Here is an 11,959-nt window from a genome sequence, read left to right on the forward strand (position 1 = left end):
AGATCAGTAGTAATGTCCCCAATTTTATTTCTGATTGTAGTAACTTTGCTCTTCTCTCTTTTATTTTTATTTTATTTACTTATTTTTTGTTTAAAAAATTTTTTTTAACATTTATTTATTTTTTGAGAGACAGAGAATGTGAGTGGGGGAGAGGCAGGGAGAGAGAATGGAGACACAGAATCTGAAGCAGGCTCCAGGCTCCGAGCTGTCAGCACAGAGCCCAATGAGGGGCTCAAACTCATGAACCATGAGGTCATGACCTGAGCCAAAGTCAGATGCTTGCTTAACCGACTGAATCACCCAGGCACCCCTAGTCTTCTCTCTTTTTTAATTGGTCAGTGTAGCTAAACATTTCTCCTATTTGTTGTTTTTAAAGAACCAGCTTTTGGTTTCATTGACTCTCTATTGATTTTCTATTCTTTATTTAATTATATTATGTCCTCTCTCATCTTTATCATTTCCTCTCTTATACTATCTTTAGGTTTAGTTTGCTCTTTTTCTTACAATGTTTCAAGATAGGCTAGGTTATTAATTTGAGATCTTTCCTCTTTCTTAGCATATACACTTAAAGCTATAAACTTCCCTCTAAAGCATTGCTTTAGCTGTAGCCCATAAATTTTGGCATGTTGTTTTTTCATTTTTATTCATCTCAAAGTATTTTCTGATTTCCTTATGAATTTCTTCTTTGAATTATTAATTATTTATTTAGACTTATTGAGTTATTTAGACTGTATTGTTTAATTGCTACATATTCGTGAGTTTCCCAAATATTTCCTGCTGTTGACATTTAATTTCATTCCACTGTGGTCTGAACACGTAATTTGATTACTTCAATCCTTTTAAATTTATTGGTTTGTTTTAAGGCCTAGTATATGGTGCATTCTAGAGACTGTTCCCGTGTTCACTGCAGAAGAATATATATTCTACTATTGATGGGTGGAGTGTTTTATATAGAGGCACAGCTTGGAGATATTGCAGGCTTGGTTCCAGGCCACCGCAATAAAGCAAACATCGCAATAAAGTGAATCAAATTAATGTTTTGGTTTCCAATGCATATAAAAGCTGCATTTATACTACACCATAGTCTATTAAGTGTGCAATTACATTAGGTCTACAAAAAAGCACGTATCTTAATAAAAGGGTATCTTATTGCTAAAAAATGTTAACTATTATCTGAGTTGTAATCACTGATCACAGATCACCAGTGTGACACAGAGACATCAAGTAAGTAAATGTTAGAATGCTGATATATTTGACACAGGGTTGACCCAAACCTTCAGTTTGTAACACAACACAGTATCTGCTAAATGCAATAAAACGAGGTATACCTGTACTTTTTTTTAGGACTAGTTAATGTTACCTGTTCAAGTCTTCTCTTTCCTCGTTGATCTTTCGCCTAGTTGTTCTATCGAACCTACTCTTCCCCCCCCCACCCCCCACAGCATGTCTCACCTTCTAACACATTATATGCTTTGTTTTTTGTTTATGCTTGTTTACTACCTGGTACCCCTGCCATAAGGAACCACCATGGCAGCACAATCCTTTGTTTTCATTCGCAGATATATTCTACATGCCAGAATGGTGTTTAGCATATGACTGGTTCTGAATAATACTTGTTACATGAACAAAGTTCTTAAACCACTGGCTGGCACAAAGTAAAAGCTCAAGAAATGACAGTTGTTGCTATTGTTACTGATAACAGAAAGTTGTGCATTTTTTGATGACTACACCAAGCCATCCTTTTTAAATAACCACAAGCAAATACTTCTGAGTTAGCCGGTGGTGGTTTGAAATAGAAATAGAAAATGTCTTGTTGACTTTTTTTTGGGAAAAAGTGAGCAAGAAGGGAAAGAAAATAAATTTAACAAATATAAAAAATATATATCATGTGTATGTACTACACTAATATTACAGGTATTCTCTATAATCCATTTGCAATCACTGCTTTACATATTTTATACAACCTAGGAAACTTCAGGCTGGTGCCCTGAATGATACACAGGTAATCACATAAAACAGAAGTGGAAGAATGCAGAAGAACAATTCTGAGACCTCCTAGGACCATAAGGAGGGATGGAATGAGTTAGGGAAGAAGAAAAGGATACATATTTTCAGACCCAACCATACTCAGAGAAATCTAAAAAGTACAATTTAAGGATAGAACTAAAGATAGCAGTTGTCAATTTTAACATGAGAAAAGAACATCCAGAGTGATTTGGTACATACAGGAGCTTCTGTAAACTTTTATTTTTAAACTTCCTTGCTCCTAGCCATCCCCCAAACTATAGCTATAAAATAAAACTAAGTAAATGACAATTTCATATAAAAAAGAAAGTGACAAACTTGAAGGGAGTAATACAGAAGATATAATTGCAGTCACTGGGAAGCAGCAATTTCAGAGTCAAGAAGTGAACAATTTCTGCTCACACGTACATATGTGTGGTATTTTGTCTAAAGGAAAGAAAGCCAAAATTTGTAATAAACAGCAAAAATAAGGAAATTTATTACCATTTTCCCCCTCAGTTAATTATATTAATGCAGAAACATACATGGAAGGAAAATAAGGTAGGAAGTGAAAAGCGGAGAAGAGAGTTTCAGAAGCCATTGTTCAGAAACCAAAAAAATTGCCAATGGGGGGTGCTGGCCGACTCCACTGGTAAAGCATGCAACTCTTGATCTTGGGGTTGTAAGTTTAAGCCCCACGTTGGGGGAAGAGATTACTCAAAAAAAAACTTCAACAGTCTTTCACTAAACTACCACCTCAAGTTCTGATTCCATTTCTCTCCCGCATCGCCAAAACAAATTTCTTGAAGGAGCGTTTGAATCAGCTTCTACTTCCTTATGACAAAAATCACTTCTTGCTGGCATATAAACTAGCTTAGGTCTCCACTGAAGTTTTTAGGCAGGATGGCCTGTAATTTGACAAAATCCATCTCCTTGGCACCTAACTTCATAGCTGGGTAGACAACAGAAAACCTCTGCCTGAGAGGATAAGAGCAGTGCCACAGAGACATTAACAATAAATAACCTTTCCAAAACATTAATGTTGTTCATGGTTAAGGAGCTGTAGTGACACAGGACACTTTGGGGGGGTAAAGAGCTGTAGTGACACAGGAGCCAGTTCAGTATTAGCCTGTTACGATAAATTTTTAAGGTCAGCAGGTAAGGTGATTTAGTAAACCTTGCTTTTTAAAAACTGTCGTAGGGAACAAATGTTATGCATAACTCAAATGGTGGTGACTTATGCCCAGGTTCAATGGTTTCATGTTTCTAAGCTATAAAAAAAGCAGAAGTTTTATTCTAAAATTGGCTATCATTTTTGTAATAGACACAATGAAACAATAAATTCCTTTGTGATAATTTACAGCTAAGTGCTCCCAGCTACTGGGCATGTGGATCTGCTGACTTGAGGAAGTCTGGGTGAGCCAGCCACAGTCAAGTTAGGATTCAATGAGGGGAAGAAGCTACCTCATCGAGCCAGACATGCATGCCTTGTGAAGGAACTCAGGATTATATTAGGTACACCTTTTACATCTGCAAATGTGCTATCCCCATGTTCCTGAAAACATCTGGTCCAATGAAGACTCTCGGTTAACAGGGCAAAATACAGAGTTCTGCCCAACCTGGAAGCTATAACTTCTTGATAGGAAGGGCTGGGCTGGCTGACATCAGCACTAGGTCCGGTAACACTGAATGTAGCCTCAGTTTGGCTCAATCCCTAACGGAGGATTCTGTCCTCAACCTTTAATTTTATAAACCTGAGTCGTTTATTATCATTGTGATTTTTTTAAATTGAAAATCTTTAATCATTTGGAATTCCAATTTTAAAATATGAGGATCAACAGCATGTGTGATAATGGGCTAAGGAACAATGTGGGAAGATTGAAGATATACAGGGGAAAAGTGAAGTCAAGGGTCAAGCTGGGGCATAATTTAAACACTCTAAGTTCAACTCAATTAACGTTTTCTTCATGACCCGACTTTGTCTGAAAATTACTATTCTGTACAGCACTCTGACTTCTGATACTTTTGTAAAAAGTGCTTCATAAATTAACAATATACTTAAAATAATGTGTCAAAACCTATCCCTTAAGTTACAATTAAATTTAGACTTATAATTTAAAGCTTTTATTTGAATATATACAAGTAACTAAGGGAGATAAACCAGAAAACACTATAGGCCTGGGCTGCCTGAACTGAACTGTACCAGTTAGATGCATTACAACTTACTGGGTAATTTGTTCTTAGAAGCAAGGTAAAATCTTTTTCTAAGTCGTTGTGCTCTGCCCACTATAATATAGCCTGAGCCCAGTCAGAGGAAGGTATCATTTAGTTATGCTCACCCTTTTTGTCCTAGTTTTCTTTTTTAAAGTTTATGTTTATTTATTTTGAGAGAGTGCGCATGCACATGCGCGCGCGCACACACACACACACACACACACACACACACACACACACAAGCAGGGGAGGGGCAGAGAGGGAGGGAGAGAGAGAATCACAAGCAGGCCCCATGTTGTCAGTGCAGAGCCTGACTCGGGGCTCATCTCACTGCGAGATCATGAACTGAGCTGAAATCAAGAGTTGGACACTTAACCAAGTTACCTACTTGTAGAGTCGTAGAGTTGTAGAGTTTCTGTTGTAGAGTTTCTGACAAGACCCAGTATACAGACATGAGGGATAGGGCAAAGATAGCGGAGGGGACAATGGACAAGGGAAAGAGAGTCTTTGGAAATGCAGATATAAATAAGGAGACAACTGGGAAAACAGAATCATAAACCCATGCAGATACTATGTTGTTGAGATATGTGACTGTATAAATGCATACATACATAACCATTTCCTCTAGATACTACAGTTCAGAAAAATTCTATATATTTTACATAACCTTGAGTAGCTAAAAAACATACCTAGTATAAGGCAGGAAAAAAATATAATAAATGTTGAATGATAAACACATAAGAAAATAAAGGCAAAATGCTAAACTGCTGAAGAAGAAATGAGGTTTCCTATGGACACATGCTCTTTTGCTAATAAACTAATGATTTCATACACAGTTTTTGCTTTGAACAATTCATTATGCACAGATGCAAAGAGTCTAGAGTCTAAGAAAACAATCTTCTCTATCCTCTAAAGATCAGGCAATTACAGCACAGCTGGTATGATAATTTCATTAATAACTTGTGGGACAGTGCACTGGTGGTGCTAATGCCAAATTACAATTAGTTACAAATACTATTTCTTTAGTTTGCTAAATAGAGAATATATCATTTAGTGTCTGTTTTATTTTAACTGCATTTTGCTCCATGAGTCAGAATGCAGAGCAAAATCTAAAGTCTTGAAAGACTTCCTACCCACGTAATTACTGATACACTGTAAGAACCAGTGACTTTGGGCTTGAGAGGCATAACAGAAGCGTTAAGATGATATTGTATGAAGTATAATCCAAAGCTCCAAAAACCTATTTCACATCAAAAGAAATACTGTTAATCTCAGCTGGGAGAGGAAAAACATATAACAGATAACTAAGACCCAAGAGAAGGTCTCAAGAAAATAGATCCTAACTCAGGGTTTTATAGCTTTACAAAAATAAATCTATTGTTACATTCCCTGATAGATAATTTGGCCAGCTTCAGGGCTCGAAAATGAATGTCTCCAACTACCAGGAGTGGAGGAAGAGAATACATCCTGTGCATTAATCAATTAAGTTCCACTTTATTGGCTTGTCAGGTATTTATCAGTAACTTTAAATCCAAGAATTATGGGAGCTCATGATACCTGGCATCTTTGGGCTCATGGACTACTTTGCCTATTCCTAGATATCCCTAGGGCACAAAGATTGTCATTTCATTGGTAATCCATTACAGTGTTCAGCTACCTACCTGTCAACAAGGCTATTTTATTTCTTTCCTACTTATCTTGGAAGATCTCGATATAACCCTACTTTCTTTTCCCAGATGAGCAAACTTGGTGAAGCAACATTTCTTTTTTAGTTCTTTATTCACTAGACTTGTTTTTATTGACCACAGAGGAAAACCAAGCTAATTCTGAAATCACTTTTATGTTCCTCTCCACCTTTAATCACGAAGGAAGAATTTTCTTCAGCCATACAGATCTATCTTGAGATACAGATCACAAAGTGACTGTCCTCAGTTGTGTCAACTGTGGTGTCCAAAGAAGGTTTTAGGTCTAGAGGGAGAAAATTTAAATTTCTTCAAAGAAACCATAATTTTTCCTAGACCTTATATCGTCCCTCTAAATCCATGCAATTGTATCTGCTCATTAATATTTATCGCTGATTATCCACGAATGCTAGAATTTAGCAAGATTCATGTGAAGATATGTATTATCTTGTATCTATCCATCCATCCATCTAAAATGCACACAAAAAGGGAAAGTATCTGATCTGACATGGAACAGGCAGGAGGCAGCCACTTGTACAGGGTAAATTACATCAACTCTTCCATCAGATCCTACAAGCAACAAAAACTCAGCCACACCAGTTCTTCATTTCTCCATTCACTGTCCTTACAGGAAGTGACTAAATGGGATGACGTCTTTCACATCTGTATGGAAAACTAGAGATACATTTTTCCCACCAGTTTTTAGACTGGAGTAAAATCAGAAGACAAGTTTCTCAATAAAAGCCATGCTGTCATTTTGGGTAGGACAGTCCTTTATTGTGCTTGAAATGTCCTGAGCAGGTTACTATGTTTAGAATCCCAGTCCCTGCCCCACATGTAAAGGTAGTCTTCACACTCTTTACCACCGTTCTTTGAACTACAGTGTTGCCCTTGATGAATGCTGAGATCCACCCAAGTCATGCTGATAATATAAAAGCTCACCTTATGTACAAGGGAAGATGGTGATATTCTTCAAAACGAATATGCTAAATAGCATTTTTCTAAACTTAATAAAACCAATTTAAAGGTATTGCCAGAGCATTATTTTCATTTGGTTCATACTGCCAGTAAAGAATGGAGTCTTCTTACTACGCAAATAGAACAATTTCATAGTCCCAGAGTTCAACTTGTCAGATAGAGTGAATAGAAGGGTGAGGCTCGGCCAACAGTTTCTGCTCAAGAAAAGCTTAACATCTCCAGGTTAGAATTCTGAAGAGCAGAAAGTCAAAGACCATGTGTAACATTTTTAAAAAAAAAAATGACATATTTAAGGGCAAATGCTCGGGCTGGGATGTCAAAGAAGAGAGGCTGAGGAGGATAAGGAGAGAAAGAAGGGAGAGAGAAGTGAGGTGGGAGCCAAAACAACCCTGGAAAGCAAGCTAAAATTCTAATGGCTGCTGCCTCACTGCCTCAGTCTAAATCCAGTTACGTATCTAAAGGGAGTTGCAGAAGCTTAGAAGAGGGCTGAGATGCTGACCACACTGTAGGAGGACACATCTGTAGAGCACTGTAGAGCACACATCTAACCTTTGCTGGTTTTAGTCGGTTCCGAGGCCATGTTTCCAGTCTTCTTCTTTTTTCTTGGGACAGGTACACATTTCCGGTCAAATGTAACAGGACTGTATTGAGGGAGGCTGTTGAATTTCTTTTCAAATTCTTCATCCAGCTTTGCTGAGCTAATAAGAGAGGGGGGATGGAATCAATCAGCACGTGACATAAATATTTAAACAGAAAATTATATGAGACCTATTTTAAGATACTCCATTTTAAAAACAGGGTCCCTGATAATTAGGGCACTGTTGATAAACTCTGTGGTAGGACAAAAAAAACATCTTCTCAGAAATGCTTGAAAAGATTTACCAGCACAGTTTTTTCAGTCAACTCACAAGAAAGGTTGCCTTGTTTGTTACCTTAGAAAAGCAGAGATATTATTTAAAATATAACAATATTTTTGAAGTTCTCTCCATTGGCATGGACATTTTCCACTAAGTTCAACACAAAGCATATTCCATCCACACAAGTTTCTCATTGTAAAGATTTGTGTGTGTGTGTAGGCAAGTTTATTGGTGATGGGGTATCACCATCAGCAATTTTATAAGATTTATTTTTTAAAAACATATTTACTGACTAGTACTTGCTTAAAACATCTCTACACACAAAGAAAACACAAAAATTCTGAGGATCATAAAAACAAATTCTGGAGAGTTGACCAGGATGGCGTTAAACCACTCAACGACAAGGAGAGCCAGTTTTCAATGAACACACTGGCAGACAGGCAGCACCACTTTCACGCAAACCAGGAACGACTGCAGAAACGGCACCAGCAAAGTTGGGAAATCCTTGGGCTGCTTCTGATGGTCTCGAAGGCCCCCACGCAGCAATGGCAGCATGCCTGCTGGATCACTGGCTGGCTTCTGACTTCCACTTACTGAGACTTATTAACTAAGATGAAACCCAAACAGATGGGAGAAGCTGCAGCAGAATGGTGGCGCATGCCGGATGGAGAATGGAAAGCCTTCTGGGGAGAGGGCAGCTTTGAGTCAACTCACAAGAAGCTAACAGCTAATGTGTTAGGCTGCTACCCACAGGATGTACTTGAGGTGTGTCCACCTAAAACTATTCTGTTTGGAGGAATATACACAAGTTGGGGAACAGAGACAAGACAGTCCGATAACCAAAGAATGGTCAATGGAAAAAGGCCATTAATTAGTTCTATCAAAGCAGGGAAGGTGGGCGCCTGGGTGGCTCAGGCAGCTAAGCGCCGATTTCGGCTCAGGTTGTGATCTCGCAGTTCATGGGTTTGAGCTCCGTGTCAGTCTCCGTGCTGACAGTACAGAGCCTGCTTTAGATCCTGTTTCCCTCTCTCTGCCCCTCTTCACCTTCTATCAAAAATAAATAAATATTAAAAAAATAAAAAGCAGGGAGGGTGGTGGGGGTGATACTGCTTCATTAATAAAATCACCTTTTCTATCCAGTTAAAAAACATTTGTAACTAATGGAAAAATCAGATAGTAATCAGATACTATCAGAAAGCTACCTATAATATAACTTTTTCAGATAATCTGAAAAAATCAAAAGAAAATCATGAAAATGCGACTTGTAACTCGTAAGGTCCCTTGGGACTTTTTTTTCCTTGTCTTTTTTCAACTGTAATAATCATCCATGTTTTTTTTTTTTTTGTGGGGGAGATCTGTAAGATTAGAACTGCCAATACTAAGTGAATTTTTCTTGGCAACAAATAGCATATTTTCTGTGATAAAAGGGGTTAAAATGCCTATTTAGAAATCTCAGAGAAGACTGATAGGAACTGGCATCTCATACTGCTCATCCGCTGTGTTGGTATATTCCAAACAAAGCAGACCCAGATAGTCTAATTCTGAAAGGCCTATGTATGTCGGCGGGGGTGGGAGTGGGGGGTCGGTGGGGGACAGGAAAGACCAGAGGTTCAAGACCAGAGATTTAAGCCTATAGGAAAACCACACTCCCAGTTACATACATGTGCCTTCCTTAGAAATTATTAAAACAAAAACAACCCATACACCAATCTCTTTTCAGAGATAGACTTTCAAAATATTGTTTCACTTTTCTTGTTCCTAAAGAAGATTGGTAAAAACACCTGTCTCACGGCTCTCAGCAGTTTCTAATGGAAGCATCAGAGACCTCTCTGCTGAGAGTCTTAATTTCTGCTTTATTTCCCCAGGATCCCATACTGTCTGCACGAGACCTGCTCCTCTCTCAGTGAGCAGACCCACAGGGCACTAGTAGTTCTAGCAGATACAGAGCATTGGTCCTGACACTCAGTGGTCACTTTTTAAGGAAATTCTGCATTTGAAAATATCATTTGACAATGATGAATATGAGAATTTTTATGTTATTATTTATAAGTTGAGTTTGTAAGCAAAACTAATTTGAACTACTTTGGACTTACAAAGTATTAGAAAAGAAATACATAAAATTAAAAAAAAATATCATCTGAGTAAATCATCTTGAGGAATTTAACAAGAGAAATAATTTCCAATCTCCCATTTCTGATGACCTGGAGCCTTAGAATTACCAGATTTTAAAGCATTGTAACTTCTAAGGAAAAAACATATTGTTCCACTAACAGAAATGCAAATACTTATGAATAAACCAAATACTTCCGATCCATGAAATCTGCATACCTTTAAACACACTTATGAAAAAATATGGAAAATGTAAAAATGTACTTATTTCCATTCAATATATTCTTTTCAAATTGGGCTAATAAGAAATCTCAAAGGATTTTTAACAGTTTAACTGAATATGCAGATACCTTCCTGTATATTAAGATTGGTATTAAGAGTCTTTGGAATAACACTAAAAATGAAGTAATTCTTAATGATTTTATCTCGATGTACATGCTATTGCTTGATATTGCATTTCAACACATAATTAATAACTGAGTATTCTCCGCAGCAGAGTCAATCTAACATTTTTATCTTAGAGCAACAGAACATGGTTTCGACACAAATGGTTAGATAGAGGTCGAAGGATAATTTTATTTACCTTACCCTTTTGAGCTGTCATTATTATTTTATAAATACATGTGCATAACCTTTAGTAATATTAAATAAAGTACATATGGCAAGCAAAATGGCAAAATGCTTACATAAACATGTTTACGCTTAAACATGCTTACATAATATCCATTGTAAACCTTAGATGGAAAAATGCGTCCTGGCAATATTAAAGGATTTACGATGTCACAGCACTAATACATGGTGGGCCTCAATTCAAACTGAAGCCTACATCTCAAATCTACATACTATGTACTATACCTGAAATGCAGATGGCACGGTCACTCACACAACCGCGTTAACAGCAGGAACCCTGTGGTATGCGGAGATTCTGTGCTCTCGCTTGCTAAGACTGTAATAAGTGCAGAATGAATGAATACTCCAGAAGAAGCAGTTAGTGAATTAGGTTTACCTTGGAAAACCTACCACACTTGGTGTCTATGCAGTGTGCTGACTGTGCTCACAGACACTTACCCAAGGAGAGAATCTTCCTTTGGCTTGGTCTTCTTGAACTTCTTGCTCCCACTGGTCCCACTCTGATTAAACGTCCAGCTTTCTTCATTCCAACACCCTTCATGGTCAGAGGAGTTTCCTTTTCCTGAGCTTCGTTTCCCTAAGGGAATTTGAGAGACAGAATGTGCTTGGTATATTGGGATGAGGTTGCTTCACAAGTGAATTGTTGACCCCTTAGGTATCGTCTTCATGATGCTATTTGTAACTATTTCAGTTTTGGTGTCCTCTAAGCGATTCGTGATGGACCACCCTTAATAATACAACATGCAAAAAAAAGTATACAGCTATGGGATAAGTCTTCCTATCACAACTCAACAGGTACTGTGCATACTGTGTGACTCAAGAGACAGACTAACTACTATCACCTTTCCCATTAGAGAATCAGACTAAGGTGTAGAAGCCTTTGCTGGTGGGCACTATTAATGTGAATTTCCCTCAGATTTACTGGAATGATATCCCTGTACTCCCAAGGATCTTCATTCAGGGCTTGTTAGACCCATTTTCTCAGACATCTCTAAATTGGAATTTAGCTTGGCAAGAGGTAGTCCCCTAGCCAGATGCTGTATTTTAAAACAGATGAATTTATATAAAACACTCTGTGAAATAAAGGTATACACATGAACTGGTTTTATGTTTTAAAGAGGCCTTCCCTTCAACTATAGTTTTGAATACCTATGGAGAGGGCTAGACAGATTATTTGCTTTTGGAGCCTACAGATCAACATTCTGCCCAACAGATTTGCTTGATTCAGGAAATTCTTTCCTTCAGTTTTAAAAGCCATAAGAACTTTAAACATATAGTGCTTATCTTTCAAAACAAGAAGCCAGCCCATACCAGGTTAAAAAAAAAAAGTTTGAATTATTTGAACACATATCCTGAGAACTACCTACAAAATGAATACAAGATCTGCTCTATGGTGCTAGAAAACATGTAGGTAAAATGACACATGTGTCTATAAACCATAAAGAACTGTACAAATATATTGTTCTGATGCCACATTGTTCTTTA

General features: G+C 37.5%; 1 protein-coding gene across 6 annotated transcripts in view; it reads right to left on the bottom strand.

Annotated features, from left to right (window-relative positions):
- The window catches only part of BBX (BBX high mobility group box domain containing), a 284,140-nt gene that overhangs the window by 24,091 nt on the left and 248,090 nt on the right, over positions 1–11,959 (bottom strand). For all 6 annotated transcript variants that reach the window (XM_047100273.1, XM_047100277.1, XM_047100278.1 and 3 more), the window contains 2 exons: positions 10,913–11,051; positions 7,428–7,576 (listed from right to left, as the gene is read on the bottom strand). In XM_047100273.1, the coding sequence (XP_046956229.1) occupies positions 7,428–7,576; positions 10,913–11,051 (288 nt within the window). The remainder of the gene's footprint in view (positions 1–7,427; positions 7,577–10,912; positions 11,052–11,959) is intronic.

The sequence above is a fragment of the Lynx rufus genome, unplaced genomic scaffold (assembly GCF_022079265.1).
Source record: "Lynx rufus isolate CCGP_SWC_20201006 ecotype Redwood Valley unplaced genomic scaffold, mLynRuf1.p SCAF_5, whole genome shotgun sequence".
NCBI classification, from domain to species: Eukaryota; Metazoa; Chordata; class Mammalia; order Carnivora; family Felidae; genus Lynx; species Lynx rufus.